The sequence below is a fragment of the Falco cherrug genome, chromosome 3, assembly GCF_023634085.1.
Source record: "Falco cherrug isolate bFalChe1 chromosome 3, bFalChe1.pri, whole genome shotgun sequence".
Classification (NCBI taxonomy): domain Eukaryota; kingdom Metazoa; phylum Chordata; class Aves; order Falconiformes; family Falconidae; genus Falco; species Falco cherrug.
In genome coordinates this window covers 108,637,513-108,656,599 of record NC_073699.1, presented here as the reverse complement: position 1 = coordinate 108,656,599, position 19,087 = coordinate 108,637,513, and the positions used below count along the sequence as shown (strand labels likewise).

Sequence of the window (19,087 nt, the reverse complement as noted above, 5' to 3'; positions counted from 1 at the left end):
AACAGCATCCAGCTCAGTAGTGCACCCAAAAATATTGCCAGTGAGTATCGAGCCCAACCCCGCCTAGCTCTCTGCAAGGCACGCAACAGGAAAGAAACATCAGAACTGTTACAGTTTTTGCCCTAACTATATTCAGACACAAACAATTTACTACTTTTTTTAAAAAAAAGTTTGTCCAGGCTGACAATATGCTGTAATAGTGCCAGCAGAGATTGGGGGGAATAAGTTTCCACTCTAGAAGACTTAATGCCACCAACATCCAAGTTTCCTGCATGTGAAGAAATGAAATCCTTCACACTGTTAAACAAATAAAAATGTATTTTAATTCTACAAATTTACAAGGAAACAAAACAAACCAAACCCTAAAAAATAAAACAGGAGAACTGTTCCAGGATTGTACTTCAAGTTTTCCTTTGTCAAATTTTGTAATGATCCTTGGCTTTTCAGGTTAATTCCAGTCCTCTAATGGAATGCAGCAGTTATCCTCCACACCCAGCAAGATCTTGCCTTTGAATCTGTGATGACATTTGACTTTTTGCCTGTGAAAAACATCTAGTCTCCCTGACGTGAAGAACAGAACTGGGGCACTCAGAAATCCACTCACACGAACAGTTCCTTTTTTTTTTTTTTTTTTCCTCTCTTTTTTTTTTTTTTCCTCCTCCTCCCCCTCTTTCATGTTGAGTTTAAAACTTGAGGCTGAAACCAGGTCCTGCAGCAGATGCTCCTTGATTTGTGGTGGTCAGATGAAAACCCGTGTCTTTCAAATCATCGTCACCCTGTGAAAACCAATCACAATTCATTTGTCAGCCAGTGTCTGATAGAAGTAAAAGCAGATGCGTTTACTTCTCCAACACAAAAATTAAAACAACAACAAGAAAATAAAGTATCTCTAGGAGATGAAAAACAAACGTTTGATTTCATTGTATCATTAGCTAAGGCTGATGCAGAGCATTATTAGTGACCTTTAAATATTGCTATTTCAAAAGTTCTCTTTTCTGAAGGTCTCTCAAGTGTATTCCCCCTTTGTATACCTGGACTGCACATGTGAAACGAAAAAATAACGTGGCACACACTGTATAAGTGTGAGGTACAACTAGTGAGTGTCTGATGAAACACACTCTGTGTACCCTCGGTGTTAATTTCTATACCCTGAATAATCAAGGCTAAATAAACCTTAAAGGCTACTTCATCTGTTCAATAGGGCGCAGTGCCTTCCGGCTACGCTGAGACACGGAGATAGCGCTACAAGGCTGACACAATTAAGGCACCTGGGACTGTAACATGCTGTACTTCCAAGGGCATCTTTTGCAGCTGGCTTTTCATCAAAACGGGCAGCACAAGCCCCACGGCCAGAAGGAACACCAGCCTTGCCTTTCTGGGAATTCCTCTCCAAATCCTGGGAAAAGGAGACTGTTCCTAGCCACAAGATGCACGTAACTTTACCCGGCGTTGGATTTTTGCAAAAATAAATAATGCAGCTTTGAAAAGTGTAGCTGAAAGTGTAAAACAACGTACGCTTCCGACAGAAAAAGTGTTCTGCACTGTGGTAAAACCAGGCATCATTTCCTTCTCAGGTTATGTACGGAAATGGTGATTCTGGGAATGCACCGGTAACTGGCCCTGCCCTTTGCAAAGGGAAGAGGGAAAGCTGGACTTCCAGCGTGTCTTTTTTTCCAAGCCCCAGAAGACTTAACAGATGCCACCTACATGAGCTTTGCCAAACCCAGGCTTTGGACCCGTCCGAGAACACGAGCTGTGCTCACCAACTGACTGTAGCCAAGGCCCCCCTCGGGTGGTCGCGGGCTGGTGCCACGTTTCACCCTTTGTTGTTCACTTTTCGCTGGCCAGGTGGGAAACATGGAGGGGTCAATCGGCAGGGGAGTCTCTCGGAAATACTCATGCTTCAAACCATCTTCGGCAGTAATTCTTCTGGCTGGGTAGTAGGTCAGAAAGCTGAGAAGAATTTAGGAAGACAGTGAAGTAGGGAAGGAAAGAGACAGGGGCAGAAAGAAGAGAAGTTTTAGTCCCAGAATTATACATTCTTCAGAAATGCAATGCAGAATTTTTTGACTTTTAACAAAGATTTCTATTAATGGGTACGACTGCTGACATCTGGGCAAGCTAACACAGCTAGCTGATTTGAAAAGCATGCTTCCTACATGAACCTGTAATTAATTAAAGGAACCGCAGCTGGAACTACATCTCAAAAGGTGCTTTTGTAGGGATCTGTTCAGCGGCATCATTAGGTACCTCAGAACCCCGGGGTAGTCAGATACAGCTCAGAAGGCAGCCCAGGACGGGTCAATTAAAGTATTTTACAATGCTGTTTTGCTTTTTAGAGAGGACAACTTAGATTACATTGATACACTGCAAAATACTGGGATATAGTGTAACTTACCTGCACAACCTGTATTTCATTATTTTAAACCTTTCACAATACAGAAATACGTTTTCCTGTACTGTCCATCCTACCAAACAGTATTGAGCCCTGACTACATAAACATTTGTATATCCAAGATTTGTGCATGTAACGAGTTCCACTGACCAACGTACACTTACTCATGCGTTTTTGCAAGTTCCAGACCTACACGAATACTACAGTATTGTTGTTGTTACCCAAAATAACAAAGGCCCGATAGCCCTGTCATAACCAAAGCAATTAAGTAGATGACACTGATGCGATATCTATGTTTATTAAGACAAGTTATGCTTGGACCTAACTTCCAATAAATTATTCACAACTCACTCAAAAATCTGGAGCAGCATAACTGTTAAAAATTAGAAAGACTTGAATTTTTTTTTTTTAAGTATTTTTTTTTTAATTTAGATTTTTTTAACAGAGACAAGTTCTAAGTAAGATCCGAAATTCACTTTCCCCTACTTCATGTCACAAAATTTAAAGGAAATATTAGGGGAGGGAGGGGAACAAAAATCTCTCAAAGCCACTGTCCACCTTCTAAAGAAAAATTAATCGGAATGCGATCAGAATTCACCAGCAGAGTTAGTTAAAAGGACTGCCAGAACATCCAATGTGACCGAGCTTGCAAACTTCGAAAACCTAGGAAAACCTCCAAGATTGCTGTTTTCCTAATTCTTTAATATGATCTCTAGAATATACTACTTTTTTCAATTGTAATTTAATTGTTTTAATAAGATCCATCAGCAGAACACGATAGCTGACTCGCCACGTAATTACACATGACATGAATGAGCTAAAACTACTACTAAAACCTTTTTTGTTCTTCTTGGATATAGGTGTGCGAGAACAACCTTGGACTGAGGTTTAACAGCAGGTGTTAAGAGCATGGCACACTGAATAAAGCTGTTGGGAGAGTGAGGAATAGCATTGCAAGGAATGTCACAGAAACTTCAAAGGCATCAGGCATGTCTTGACCAGGTTAAATGCACTGAAATACCATGCTTCACTACACGTCATTTTCCACCAGTACCACAGCATGTGAACAGCTTTTCCAGGGACAGGCGCGCAGCTAGCACCTACTTGTTCATCAGATCAAACCCCTGATCAGAGAGGAGGGCTCCAAATCTCTTGCGTAGGTTGTTATAGGGATATTCCGTGAACGTCATCTTCTTTACTGCTGGCAGCTCATTGTAACCAGGCCAGATTTTTTCGCTCGGAGTACCCAGATCCTGTAAATTAAAACATCTCCTTAATAAACTCATTCTAGAGCGTAACTCTTCTGCTTACTCATTATGTAGCTACAGGAGTTGGTAAGCACTGAGAAAACAGACAAAACACAAATCATGGTCTTAGCCTACTGTAAGTATTGTAAAACAAGAGTAGTAAGCCCTTTATTAAGGCTGAATCTCTGTCAAAGAGCAACAAGCGCTTTCAGTTTCTTACTGCTCTAATTACCTGGCTTTAAAACCAGTCAGAATCCAAAGGTGTTAAAAATATTACCTTAAAAACTTTGTTAATCTGGTCAATTTCTGACTTCCCTGGGAACAGCGGTTTCTGCGTTAGCAGCTCTCCAAATATACACCCTACGGACCACATGTCTATCGCCGTCGAATATTCCTGAAAAGAAGAAATATACCTTATAGAACCAGTAAGATACTCACACTGAGTTGTCTGGGGGAGGTGGGCATGGGGTGTGTTGTTCTTCCAGTTTGGGGTTTTATTTGAGGGTTTGGTTTGTGTTTAAGTTTTTTTTTTTTTAAGGATTCTACCATTCTGAACAGAACACATCTGATCACTCCAACACCCAAGGTCTCAACTGTATTTATTTAGAAGTTAAAATTGCTGTGAATGACGAGTAATACCCATACACACAAATACTACAGGATGAAACGAAGCCTCCACAACGCTGCCATTCTTTTTCACTCACAGAGCAGCACGAACTAGCAAAGCACTCGACCTTGCACTCTCTTTCACACAGATCCTTGGCCCTTCTTTTGCTACAACAATAATCTCAGGTTATGGGTACCAAACCTGCTCTCCACGGCACACCTCTTTTCTTAAATGTAGCCACTGCTGCTCCAAGAACACCTTTGAAAGATAGCATAGGGCTTCTTTCACTTTTGCAGCCATTTTTTTGGTGGTAGTGCAGCATTTTTTTACTGGCATGGTTCTTGTCACTGGAGCCCTACAGAATGCTCCTGATTGCATCCAGATTTCAGTTAGGAAACAAGTAACCAGTAGGGAACGTTGCCAGAGTGTTGCTAGTACCTTGTTCTGCTCGTACCTTGTTCTGCTCTCAGATGTCACAAATTTTTGACTAAGGTTAAAAGAAAAATCCAGCTGCCTAAGATGACAGTGACAGTTTGCACTTATCCGTGAGAAGTGCAGTGGCACTACCACATCAGCATCCCAAAGGAGAAACACTTGATCCATCACCCACCCACCTTCCCTCTGTGGAAGACGGGACCTTTTTAGCTGTGTTACTAGAAAAGATCATGCTGAAGGTTCAGAATTTCCATCTCTAAATCAAAACAAGAGAATCAAGCATACTCATACAGGTTAGTGTGGAGAGTCATTCCTCCAGCAGCCAGAGGAACAAGGAGAAACATACCTTAGCTCCAAGCAACAGCTCTGGAGCCCTGTACCAAAGCGTCACCACCACGGGCGTGTAAGGCTTCAGCGGGGATCCATATTCTCGGGCGAGTCCAAAATCTCCAACCTAAATGAAAAATTGGCAACGAGCAATATTCCCAACGTTGACCACACCGTTCGCTGTCAGTGCCGACACGCGTGGGCCACGCTGGCTATCGCATGGCTTCCACCTTCAACAACAGCCACGTGGAGCACGCCGTTTCTCGTGGGCCTGCCTTTGGTTTCCCACTGAAGGGAAAAATGTGTTTTTTTGACTTCTTGAGGCCAAGTAACGAGCTCCCATTATTGATCACCTTGACAGAAAGTTTATAGGGCAGGGGGAAAATAAAGCCCAACAACAGCAGAAGCTGACTTCAACTTTGCAGTTGTCAGTGAAAGGTGAGATTTTTAAAGCGTGCAACTTCAAAGACTTTTTCTTTGTAAAGAAAATCTCCACCTCCACCAGTAACTGCACAGTTCAGCGATACCACAGAGATTTATATTCTCCATTAAGCCTCACAATCTCTCAGGTTGAAAGAGCAACAATCCCGGTTCAAACATTGTGAGGCTGATACAGAAAAAGTAAATGCCACTGTCACGCTTCTGGTTTGCTGCACCACCAAGAAGAGAACACTGCTCAGTGCAGTCCCGCTGTAAGGAATTCAGTATCCACTAGCCCACCCTTACAGATCACATCCTAGCATAAACCTTACAGCTGCAGCAGAACGTTCCATCGAGCTCCTGGCACAGCTGTAAGGCAAGTGCAATTCTGCAATCCAAACTTTTTCATAAGTAAATTTCATGTAATTCTTACTTTTAAAATGCCTGAATGACTGAGCAACAGGTTAGACGTTTTCAAGTCTCGGTGAAGTATCCAGTTGTCGTGAAGATGCTTAACTCCTCGCAGTAACTGAATCATCAAGGTTTTCACTTCACCTGAAACGATAAAAAGAAGCCAAATGCATTTAAGAGAATAAATCTTTAATAATTTTTTTTTGTTTGGAGAATCCAGAAAGGGGCAGGGGGAAGAAAGGGATGTCAACTTAAAAGCAGGGGACAGACTGCACCATAAAAACATGTCACAAAACGAGAGCAGTTAGACCCACAGAGCTGCCGATAAAGCAAAATTAATTTGGATAGCTGGAATGCATCCGAGTAACGCTCAGAAATTAACACCTCTCAAAAAGTCAGACTGAACAGAGAAAAAGCAGTGAAGTCTCTGTTCCAAAGAACACGCAAAGGACGTCCCAAGGCAATACACGTCACCGAACAAAACCAGTTCTCTGACATCACTACAGCCCGAAGACACCGAGCTCTGTCTTGGCCAGCTTTGCAGTTCTGAGATCTGTAAGAGACTATGGCAAACAGTACCTGGTAGAAACGGTTGCTTCATTGTTTCCATCAGACTCTTGAGATCGTGTTCTACGTAGTTCATTACGATATAGATTTTATCCATATTGCTACCTACAACAATCTCCTAAAACACAGAAACAAATGATCAAAACAAGCACACGGTATTAAAAAAGCATGCAAAAATGCATTTTAGAAATCTACTGGCTAAAGGATAAGTGGCGCCTGCCATGGGTCATAAAATCCATAGAAAAATATCTTTATTCTATAAAATACCCCCAACAAACAGCTCATTTTTGCAAAACATGAGATTATGTGGAGACAGGTAATGTCTGTATAGTTTTATGGGTAGTATACAGCTGTTTACAGAAACAAGCTCTGCTACGAATGCTAACATTTTCATAAGGCATTCTAAAAGCCAAGAGGCAATATTTCAAGAACAAAAATACGTCTGAAATAGAAGACTGTGGCCTTACTCTGACAGTGACAATATTTAGATGTTGTGCTTTCAGAATAGTATTTATTTCTCTCAGAGAAGTAATGGGAAAGCCTTCCTTTTCCTTTTCCATTTTCAGTCGCTTCAGAGCCACAATTTCATCTGCAAAGAAAACAGAATTAACTCCAGATCTCCCATCACACATATGGGAGATAAAATAAAATGCACGTGAAGAGGTCCCCCGGTGTTCTGTCACTAATTTATTTGAATGGACACCATTATTCAAGACGTTATGTTGAACCAAGAAAAGCACCAGTCTCACATTAATAAAGTAAAGCCAAAAAACACCACCACCACCACCACAAGATCGCCAAGTTTAAAGAAGGAAATCCAAAACAACAATCCAAAAGCTGCACCATGAATTTCAGTGTATCCCAGTATAACTCCTCTGGAAAGAAACTAAAGAAAAATGCATTTAACTCTAACCCCCTCGCCACAGCTGGGCAGGTAAAACAGCAGACAGGAATGCCTCAAACGCAATTTACCTCTGTTTAAAGACCCGACTGGAAACCAAGACGCCATTTAAAACATTACTGAAGGGAATGATTTAAATACATCTGGGTTTGGAAGATATTGTGGAGAATAATGGTTACGTCATTCTCAGAGTGGGCCCCAAGACAGAGAAGGAAAAGGAAAATGAGCTCATGGTAGTTGTTGAGTAAACAAGTGAACTCAGAGAGAGCACGACGCCAGCTGTATACTTCCACTCGCCACAGGAGACAACTGGGCACATTATTCTAAAATAAAGAGAGGAGCCAAGGCATCCAGAACTTTAAACCTGTCACCAAAATCACAGCTTGTCAGTTGGAACCTGAGAATAACTCTATTTTCTGTCAAGGTCTGCTTTGGAGCATAGTTCTTTTTACAAGCTCTCTTCACCATCTGCCAACTCAATTTAAAATTGCAGATATTTAATTTACTGCGTTACAGTTCGCCTTGAAAATGACCAGCTTGCTAAAAAGGAATGCATCACTAGTGACGGCAACACTACAGGGAAACCAAGGTCAGAGCCAAAAGAGCAGATCGTATCTTGCTGTACCTTCTCTTTTTCCAGGAAAAAAAAAAAAAAAAGTGTGCTGCAGTAATATCACTATTTTTGTTAAACTACCAAATATTTCTTTAACTTGAGGAATCGCCGTGGAAGAAGAACATATAAACGACCTGATGGTTGGCTCTTGCACCACTCGTAGAAAATGCAGTAATTTCTTCAAGACGCTTGCCGTTACAAACCAGATAAGCAAAGAGACCAAGTTTTAAAAAGATAAATACACTTGAGAAGGAGCTTTAAAAATGATGACCGACATTTCTTTCTACAACAAAACACTGCAGTATAGACTCACTGCACACCAACCGCTGCTTTAATCAGGAGTTGCGCTTACAGTGACGCCTGGTGGAATGTTTATATCAAGTTTTGAAAACTTCCAACCTGGTAACTACCTACAGCAGATCTCGAGCCAGAAGTAACTGCCTTTGGAGCCAAAAACTGAAAGTGTTTTAATTGTTCTCCACCAGCACAGCCAATATAGGGATTACTGCTGAACACCAAGAGCTGCAAGTGAAGCCCTATGTCAAAGCCCACCCCCTACAAAAAAGCAGAATTATTCTTCGTAAAGAAGGAAGTATTTTAGACAGATTTTTGTTCATCAATGAAAAACTCAGACCCAGAATTCGCATACAACTGCAGCCTTAAATACAGTGAAGATAATAATCGGCTACCACTTATACTAACCAGTCTTCTTGTCTTTCGCTCTGTACACTACACCGTACGTTCCTTCTTCAATCCTGTTCAGACACTGAAATTCCTCCACGCTACGACACCCCTGAAAAAACAGACAGACGGACATTTACTTCTCCAGCATCTGGGGGAGGGTTTCGCTGCTTGTTTCTGAGAAGACATATGGTAAACCTCAGCAACTTCACAGGGATAATTAAAATTTACCAAACAAATTCAACAATACGGCTACGCCACGTGAGAATGGTATCTTTGGTAGTTTGGTTTTTTTTTCCTACTTGGATCTCTAAAGGAATCCTGGACATTGTCTGTGTTTTAGTAGCCTAACTCCATTATTTCGTTAAGTCTTCACTCGTTCCCTTTTGCATAGAGTAAAGAGATTTCTGCCACAACGGCAAAGGTGGCAACTCAGCACCTTAGACTGATACTTTCACATAGTTCAATTAACAAAAATACGCTTCCTCTTCATATTTCTACACTTTTCCATTGGCTACAAAAAGAATAACCCCCCACCAGTTTCTATGCACGTTAACAGAACTTTTCTCTCACAAGTACGTATCTTCAGACAGCAATACCAAGATACCAGAGTATCAAATGTATTATGACATCCTCTGTATCTAAAAGATGTGTGCTCCGTGCACACATTTTTGCCTCATCAAACGCAAGACAGCAGCATTTCACACATAAATGTGTAATTTTGTGACGCCGAGTCAGCAAAGTGTATTCTGCCCATATACTCCCTCATGCTCAAATGCGTGTTCACGATGTTAAGCAAGCCGCTAGGGAAATCTGTGCGCCCATGGTATTCCCAAGGATCCTTTAAGCGATCCTCTACCTGAAGTGCAGGAAGGTACTTGGGCAGCTCTTGCTTCAGTTCAATGGGGGAGGAGGCTGGTGAGTCAGGAATATAGTCCCCTTCCGTCATGGCATTGGAATGAGGGGTGCCCTCCCCCACTTCCTCCTCTTCTACTTCGCTTCCCGCCGAATCTCGGTCAAACCTCGACTCTGTAACTTTAAAAGTCAGAATCAGTCACGGAAAGAGGGAGCCGTTTGGAACAAGGAAGTTCAGCTTTAGACAAAGGGTAGGGAAAGCCTGAGCACTACAGGAGGCGGGTGTGCAGCTCACACAGCTTACGGTACTGTGTCAGTACAGACCAACGAGAAGCCCGATTCCTCCTCCTTGCACAGATGATGCTGTCAAGAACCGGTTTACAGTCGTGTACATACAATCTCCAGCATTAAATATCGCATGTCAGAAAAATAAATCTTTACCCTAACAGAATGAAAGGGGAAAGTGACCCAGAAGATCTCATTCTGATTGCAAAGTTTTTGAGGAGAGGACAGGATAAGAGACCCAAAATGAAAAAGAAGGAAACATCGGCTTGTTCGACTAGCATCTGATTTCCTCTAAACATAGACCTTGGAACAGACATCAAGGAATTTCTGATTCTGACATGAGAATGGCCCCAAAATGCCAAATATGGGGTATTTTAGAATGATGGCAAAATTGCCACAAGAAATACTTTTAAAATATTTTTAAATATTTGAGAAACAGATTTATTAGGCTGCAAAAATTCAGCCAAACACTTCTTTAAATATTCAGTATTTGCATTGTACCAACTGGGATGTGGTTTCCATTCTCCCGTTCCTCCTCTTCACTCATTTCTTCTTCGCTCACCTCTTCTGCAAAACAGAATCAAGTTCAGCTGTACAAAGTCAACATTCCTGCAGTCCGTTGTCAGGCAGATCACTACGGAAATGCTTTTCTAACTTGCCAGGCCTTCTTTACCTTCTTCACTATCTAGTTAGTGACCTTGTTTCGGTTAGAAAGCAAATGCTTCCCCTAATTCAAAACTGCACCTTTCAGCTTCCAGCAGGGAACACGATTCTTACCAATTATCTGGAATTTGGGGATGGGGGCAGGTGAATAAATTAAGTCGGGAAACATATGACTATCTGTTCATAATTGAAGTTATGCTTATTAACTATAATTGATTTTTTAAAAAAAACACCACCCAGCCATCAAAGCATGCTTTTGCGCCTTTCCTTTACTAATTAGAACAGCTGTAAGTATATGTTTTTACTAACCCTTTCTGACATACATTTACTTGTACTGGCATGAAAAAAAACCCCTGAAATTTGCAACTGAAAATAATTCAAAATGACAGATACATTTGTATTTCACACACACGCCCCCCAAATCAGTGCAGAATTGTTCTCTACAGAATATTTGTTATGTTATGGAATGACTTAAACTGTTAGCCTTACACCATTTAGGAAGACAAAAATGGCTTTCAGTTTTCTAATCTGGCATCTTAGACGAATAATGGGTATTACCTCTATATAAAAGGACAGAATATGACTTGTACTTGTTTTTTTTCTTTTTAGTTATCTTGACCTGTGAGGTCTCAGCCTATCCTAGACTAAGAGAAAAGGAGAATGTTCAAATAAAACAATACAGAATGAGAAACAAAGAAAATCGCAACACACCGTTCTAGGCCCTGCTTTAGGACCAGACTCACCAGCTGACTGCTCAGACACTTCCTCAGAATTGCTCCCCGTCTCCTCCTCCTCCTCCTCTTCCTCTCCCTCTTCCTCAGAACCTTCACTGCTAGACTCTTCCTCCTCCTCTTCCGAGCCTGATCCAGATTCTGTTCAGGAACAATCAAACACAGAACTAAGTAGGCACACGCTCCAACAACAGTGTTTCCTCAACAGACAACCGTACAATTAATTACATCTACTAAATTCCACTTAATCACCTGATGAGGACTCTGCCGAGCTGGTTTTTCTCTCACTGTCGCTGATGTCTTGCAGGTCTGAAAGAGGATCTCTCTCTTCTGGTTTCTCTTCTTTGACTGTTAAGACCACAAAAATTAAAAACAGGGTGCTGACTGAGTATGACTTCTACTCATAAATGACTCTGAACGCCCAGGTAACTGCTTCACTTCACCTGGCCATCAGATTGGTGCTGAACATTCCGTATGTAACACTGTTTCCATGTTACTGAAAAAAAAACCACTTCACTCTGCTCGAAAGACAGACAGTTTTTCTGAACTGCAGTGGTGCAGGATCAACAGCCAAAACGGTGGAATATTAACCTTTTCTTTTTAAGCATGATATATGCCTAAGCCCCTCTAATATTAATTTAAAAAAAAAAAAGTATCATGGTAACAAGTATCGCCACGACACAGCCTCACTATCATGTGTACATACAGCGCTTACTATTCTAACGCAGTCCCTCTGGATGACCATGAACTAGCACATGCAAAGAACCGTTAATCAATTAAGACAGTCGCTTTGAAGGACTTAGTGCCTGCCTCCACCTGGAATTTCAGCTGATTACATTCTGCAATCAGCTTACTTGAAATAGTTATGCTTGTTTTTACAGCCACACACATTAATAAGGCAGCCAGAGCTTTTCTTTAACTGCTTTTACATTGATTGTGTGAATTCTCTACTCGTGGTTAGGACCTTGTAGGCACGGGAAGGACCGTTTTCAGGCTTAGAAAACAAAATTCACCATCTCACCACAATACTGCCTTGAGTATTTATTTTCTTCTACAAGATGACAGTATCAGTGATGCTTAAACTAGATTGATCCCTGTAAGGTAACCTTTCAAGCTAACTTAGTTCCTAAGAATAAATCCAGCTGGAGCTAGTGTAAAGAATCCCTTTTTAATCTGTGAGGGCATTAAAGTAGCAAAATGTAAAAATTCAGTCAGCTGCTTTTTTCATCACTGAATGAAGTAACTCACTTAGAAACTTTTAAAATTACCACTCCTCCTACTGCAAAGGAAAGATTAATTCTATTTGTCACTTGCACAATTACCGGAAAAAACAGCATTGCTTTAGAAAACCATAAGTATGTACATATTGATGAATACTCCAGGGTTATGCCGCTATGGCTGAATATACTATTACACATATGGCTGAAGATATAACACTTTCAACAAGAGTACCAGGGATATATGTTTACCACTAAAAATTAAGACACTACCCCAGAGCAGCTCCTCCTAGCCCCCAGGCAAAGACATTGTAAAGTGGCAAATGCTACCTGGTTTCCTGCTCTCTCCTTGCTCAAGCTTGTCCCTCTGCTGTCGTAATGGGCTGCGACTCCAGGGTCTCATTTTTACTTTGTCTCCATATTCTTCCCTCACTGTTCTATGGTGTGCAGAAACTAGTGAAAACAAAATCGGAAGAAATTGTTACAGCTCCCTGCCCTAATTAGAATACTTCTGCCTGCCACAAACATCTGCTTTGCATATTTTCGGTTTTCCTTACAAACTAGAGGGTAGTAGGGAAGAGTGGAAGTGGAACCTAACTGTACCTAGGAGAATAAAGGACTACAATTTGCCTCGTACATAATAAAAAACGGGCTTGTACTACTTTGAGAAAGGTGCTGCCACACTTGGGAAACAGAAGCAAGATGCCCTACATATTCCACAGTAAACAGCCTGAAACTAAGGCTTCAATGCCAGAGAGAGAGAGAGAAGCAGACAGACCAGGAAGATAGATAAAAGAATAAAACCAGATCAGGTTTAGAAGGAGCTGACAGAACATTTAGAGCAACAAAAGTAACTAAAATGAAAGGCTAGGATAGACAAAAAGGAGCTGTTTGGTATGAGCTGAACTAGAAAGAACAGCTATAAATATGGTGGCTTCTGCTACTCTTGAACAATATTCCTCGCCTGATCACACGAATGGGCCCTGATTTTTACCTCTGACAGAGATCCTTTAACCAAAAGTGATCTGAACTTAAGATTGCAAGTATCTGATATGCTATGCAACCTGAGGGTTCATGTGCAGAAGTTAGTTTAAATTTAAGTTGCCTATCTTCCCCGCTTGATTCCCACTACAGTCTTTTTCATGGCTGGAGCATTTCCACGATGTCTCTCCCTGCCTTTGCAATTTATTTCCCCAAATCCTTAAAACATTTTATTTTGAGACTTCAATCTCTATGAAATTGTGTTAGACTCAGCCAAAGAGTTCAGAAGCAACAGGGATCATGAGGGATACACTCACACGCACACAGAGACAATGTCAACTACATGAATCTTGTTTCTATAGGAAACCAGACTAATGGAGAGAGGCAAAGAAAGACTTAGTGACTAATTTATATGCCATGACATTTAAGGCATATGACATTGTTTTATTTCCCTGCGTACAACTTAACAGATTTGGGTTTTTTCCCTCTGGACATAGAAGTCGTCGTCCCACCCTTTCATTTTTTTTACATTCTGGCACTGACCCAAGTACGCTTTCTGTATCTCCATACCACCACTGTGTCAGCAGATAGCGAGCCCAAACAACATTTACACAGAGACAGTTACCTTCTCTTCTGGCTTCCCGCTCCTTACGCCTTTCTTCAGCTCGCCTTTCTCGTTCTTTTTGCTCCCTTTGTTCTTTTTGCTGCTCTCTGATTTTTCTCTCTCGTTCTCGTTCAAGTTGCTCCAGACGATCTCTAGGAAAGAATTAGTTTTTGTTACGTTACAGACTCTACACATTCAGCTTATGAAGTAAAGGAAAACTGTTCTGCTGCAACAAACTATAGGGCCATTCCCTTTCATCAGCAACAATACCACGACTGCACATCAAAAACAGACATAGCTTTCCAGCTGATCGGCATTTCAAAGACAAAGACGACGAGCTCTAAAACACACAAGCTTCTGCACATTTATCAGGATTTAAACAGAAATTAAACAAATTCAGTTAATAAATCCCGATACTATGCAAATCTGGTTCACCCTTTTTTTTTTTTTCTTCATTAATAGTAAAACACTGGCAATTAAATCACCTAGAAGTATCTGTTGCAATGAAGCCACTTACAAAGGTAATTCAAGTCAAGAACAAATTTTTGTTAGACAACACATTCATAGGAACGTGGCACTGGCATCAGACCTTATAAGCTTCTGCTCTGAATTTTTTTATCATTTCAGAACAATGAAAGGTTAGAGAGACTTAAGAGGAGGAAGCTGTTCATCTCTGCTGGTTTGTCACAGAGGAGGGAGGCATGGATGTACCTCTCCCTCCTGGAATGCTCCCTTGCCATTTCTCTCCGTTTCTGTCTTTCCCATTCACGACGGGCTTTATCCTGCTCTTCTCTATGTCTCTTCCTACGCTCATGTTCCCGTTCTTTCTCTTTCACTCTGGCATGTTTCCCTAAACAAACAAAAATTTTGGAGTGTTACTCTTCAAAATACTTAGTGCTCCTATTTTTAAAAAGCAAAATTAGAAAGGTAACCTATTTTCATGTTCTCTAATATTTTCTTAACGGAAAAATTCTGATCTGAAAGGGTGTTGGAAAATTAAAGAATCATAACATCTTACACAAATACTTGCCTTAAAATAGAAAAAGGCTGTTAGCAACAGGAATACAACATGAATGTTTCTAGAAAGGGTATTTTTTCCCTTACAGTCAGGTACAAAGATCATAGCTCAGCCCACCCACTCAGTGAAGCCAGTACACTTAACAGACTTCAAAGAGTAAAAGTAGATTTTGTGTCCCTGTCCCAAAGTAATCACTGTCCTCTCGAACACATATACACCCTTGTCATTCCCGTAAGGGCATTAAACATAATCAAAGAAGTAACAAAAGTTTCCATTTCTCTGTCTGATCCACCTGACACGTTTTCTTTAGTCCACAGGTATTATTTCACTCTCTACATTGGGCTTCACCTTGAGAAGCTACCAGAAATGTTACTCAAATGTAGTAACAACCACCTTCTGCTGAATGACTACGATGTCTACGTTTCTCTTTCCTCTTCTCATCTTTTCTGTGATGGGTTTTTTCTTTCCGTGACATTTGCTGTGGTGGTTTTATAGCCAAGGAATCATCTTCTTCTCCTCTAAAATACAAGACAAATGAAGAAACTCAGGAAGGTTACGTGTACTGTCAAACAACCCGTGTGTTACTTCCTCTTTTCTCCACTTTGAAAAGAATGCTTTTTTTCCTATTTTATTTAGATTAAACCTCATTTCCATATTACCCCTGAAACAAGCCAGTAACAGCACATTACAGAAAATCACAGTCACGCAGATGAGAGCTATTATTATAAATGCTTGTAATACACAAGCAAACCGAGGATGAATTAAGCATCGAAGAGAACTTAGCAGGCCTGCTTTAACTGCATCTTGAGCAAAGTGGTTTATTCCTAGGTAGCGAGCAAAACCAGAACACTGTTAAGCCTTAACCAATACCCTCAACATGCTCTTCCAGCAGATGACACATCTGCAGGCTAAAGAAGTTAAACTTTTCCCTTTCAAGTATTTTTAAACCCTCTTCTCAGTAATTCTGAAGGTTCAGTTCAGTAACTCTTCCTAAGCTAACAAGGTTATTCTCACCTGTCTTCCATAGAGTCTTCCCTCCTGTAAGGTGAATTTCTGATTGTTATTTCCATGCGATGATCTCTCAGCTCCCCCTCTTCAAGAGAATCCCGCTTTGAATCCCTATCATCTGACTGCGACGGAAACACAAGAAAGGGCGAAATCAAAACGCAATTAATTTTTATGTCACAAAACGAAAGAATGTAAATAGTACTCAACTCTTCCATTCCTGGCTCAAAAGCCATCCTCAACTGGTTGCACCAGGAAGGCACACTAACTTATGATGCAGAGATTTCACAGCTGTAAGCAGCCAAATGCAGTTTGATTGCAACTAGAGCTGAATTTTTGTAAATTCAATGTAACTAAGCAAAATTAAACCACGATTAAGGAGTATCTGTTGACTATTGTTTTTCGAAAAGCATATTACTATGTATACAGCTGTACAAAACAAGTAGTAACACAGAAGTTACTCAAGCACAATTACTTAAGCCCACTCTTTTATAAAATCTTTGAAAGGCTGTTACTTAACTGCAGCTTCTGGTTACATCCATTTCTCTACCTTTTCTAACCAATAACTATGAAACAAAGCACAGGCTGCAACGTCAGGCCAGTGAGATCTCAGCAGAGCACAGTATTTTTGTCAAACTCTGGAATCACAGACCACACCACACACAAGACACATGTGAGAGCGCAGAGGAATGCCGTGGGCAGGGCAGGCAGTCTCATTCTCAGAAAAAGAGGCTATAAGCACTGGAGCTCCTCAGGTTTCATTAGAAATACTCGCTTCCCGAAGGGTAGCTTACATTTTTCATGCGTTTTATCTCTGCCTTCTCCTCTTGCTCCTTCCTTCGTTTTTTTTCCTGAAGAATTTCATCTAAAGTTTTCACTTTCCAAGAATCCTTTTCATCACCCATTTGAGTTACAAAAAAACAACAACTCTGAAAAAGAATGGGGCATTAATGAAACCACACATTCCATGGCAGCCACGTTATCTTTTATGCGTTTTCACATACAGACAAACACCCGACAGACCATCTCCAGGCAAAGTGGAGCGGGACTCCCCTGAGGGCGGCCTGGCCTGGCCTGTCCCGCCCCGGGGGCACACAGCCCGGCTGCGGGCCCAGGGCCCCGCTCCAGCCCCACGGGCCGCCCGCCGGCAGCACAGGGGGCCGGGGCCCACCGCCGGGGGGGGACAAGGGCGGCCGGACACGCCAGGGGCCCCGCAGACCGGCCCCCCCAGCCCCGCAGGCCCCCCCCCGGGCCCGCTCGCCCGCCCCGGCCCAGCCCTGCGGGCCCCGCTCCCCTCACAGACGCTGCCACCGGGGCCGCGCCTCCGCCCCGCCCCTGCCCCGCTCCCCTCAGCCCCGCGCCGCCCCCGAGAGCCGCCGGGAGCCGCCGCGCTGAGGGAGAGCGGGGAGCGGGGCATGGGGAGGGCGGCCCCCGCCGGGTTCCCCCCCCCCCCTCGGCCGGGCCCACTCACCGCCGCCGCTACCGGAGCCTGGGACGAGCAGCGCCGGCCTCACGCGCCACTTCCGCCGCCGCGCCGGTTTATGACGTCAGCGGGCGGCTAGCGCGGGGCCGGGCCGGGACCCATCCCCGGCGGGACGGGCGTTAATCCATGAATTACCGGCCGCGCTCTGCCTGGCCGATGGCAAACAGCGAGGCCGAGCCGCGGCCCAGCCGCCAGCCGCAGGGCCGCCCCGGATGGCGGGTGAGCCCCGGGTTGTTGCTGCTCCCTGGGACCCGCCCGCCCGTTACACCGGCACGGAGCCAGTCACGTGACGGCAGCGGCGCCGCGGGGGACCGACAGCGATGCGGGGTGAGGGGGGGGGCAGCCCCGAGACGGAGAATCGGCCGCAGAAGCGGAGCCGGCGCGGCGCAGGTTGAAGTGACACGGCCACAACAGCGCAGGGGGAACGGTGGCTTTGTGCATCCCCCCCATATCCCATCCCCCCCCCCCCCCGCTAGGCAATACCCCTTTTAGGGACACTGACCGCCACAAGTAGCCCCTCGCTCCCGCAAGTCTGTGCTCCACAGCCAGGCCCCACGTTATTTCAGGGTTTGGCATTTCAAGGAGGACGTGCCGTTCCTGTAGGACCCTGCGCGACCAATGTCGAAACAAATCGCCCACCGAGCTGGGCTTGGGGCAGTGCGCCAGCGCCCGGGGGGCGGCCAGAAGCAACGTCGCTGAAAGGAACCCCGGAGTGTTTCAGGAGCCAGCTTTTCCAGAATAAACCGGCCAGCGCACTGCCACCTTACAAAGCAACGCAAAGGCGGGCAGTTGGGGCGTGACACCGCAATAAAATTTTAACACGGAACAAACGGTCCTCGGTCCTTGCTTCCCCAACAAGAACCACGGCAAAGGAGAGTTACTGGTATGACTGGAGGAAGAAAAGTCTTGCCCTGGACAGGAAAGAGTTCGGTTTGTTTAATCTAACAAGGGCCAAGAAGTCTGTGTGGAAAAGTCCACGAGATCACCACCCTGCAGACAAACTCCCAGGAAAACAGGGGGACCACGCTGCCTCCAACCCGGTGGGGCTAAACCACCACTAATAAGCTCAGAGGTGTCAGAAATTACAAGTACCAAATTCCTCGCACCTGTTTGGTTCACAAAAAGTTTTCCAGCAATAGAAAAGACAAAACCCTGCTAGCTTTTAAAATTAAACTCAGTTGATAAAGGGGTTTACATAAGAACCGAGCTAGGCAACCAGACGGACACTTCTGTTTCTGTCTTCCAGCAATAGAAACACAATGCAAACCAGACTACTTCTGACCACTACACTTAAGATTTTTGAAAGCATAACTACAAAAAACCCCACCCAACCTTTTTTTTTTTAAAAAAAAGGAAACCCAAAAACAGAGCTCTACCCCATAGTCCACAGCTTTTGTAAAAGTGGTAGAAGTACAAAGAAACAAAAACCCACAGACATCACATATACAATGATTAAAAAAAAAAAAAATTTCCCTCCCACTCCAATCTTTAGGGGAATATTCCCCAGGAAGCAGTCACATATGGGAGTGTCACCCGAAGTAAGCAGAAGCCACAGTAAGCACAGGCTATTCAAACAGAAGACAGGCTTCTTCAGGGGGACTGTGTCCTGGGACACATTTTTTTGCTCTTTGCAGTAGTTCA

At 43.2% G+C, this 19,087-nt stretch overlaps 1 protein-coding gene across 4 annotated transcripts; it reads right to left on the bottom strand.

Annotated features, from left to right (window-relative positions):
* Nucleotides 1-300: 300 nt before the first annotated feature.
* LOC102059907 (cyclin-dependent kinase 11B) lies at nucleotides 301-17,550 on the bottom strand. Of its 4 annotated transcripts, none has more exons than XM_055704922.1 (20): nucleotides 17,435-17,549; nucleotides 16,758-16,892; nucleotides 15,973-16,088; nucleotides 15,352-15,476; nucleotides 14,652-14,790; nucleotides 13,962-14,092; nucleotides 12,686-12,808; nucleotides 11,391-11,486; nucleotides 11,151-11,279; nucleotides 10,246-10,311; nucleotides 9,464-9,639; nucleotides 8,626-8,716; nucleotides 6,877-6,998; nucleotides 6,422-6,527; nucleotides 5,865-5,986; nucleotides 5,031-5,138; nucleotides 3,920-4,036; nucleotides 3,500-3,648; nucleotides 1,764-1,953; nucleotides 301-776 (listed from the first exon to the last, which is right to left on the bottom strand). In XM_055704922.1, the coding sequence occupies exons 2-20, from the start codon at nucleotides 16,866-16,868 to the stop codon at nucleotides 684-686; spliced, it is 2,310 nt and encodes a 769-aa protein (XP_055560897.1). In that variant the 5' UTR covers nucleotides 16,869-16,892; nucleotides 17,435-17,549; the 3' UTR covers nucleotides 301-683. The 4 variants fall into 4 exon arrangements, with proteins under 4 accessions (XP_055560897.1, XP_055560898.1, XP_055560899.1 ...); XM_055704923.1 differs by having other exon boundaries at nucleotides 9,464-9,633; XM_055704924.1 differs by lacking the exon at nucleotides 12,686-12,808 and having other exon boundaries at nucleotides 17,435-17,550.
* Nucleotides 17,551-19,087: the final 1,537 nt, after the last annotated feature.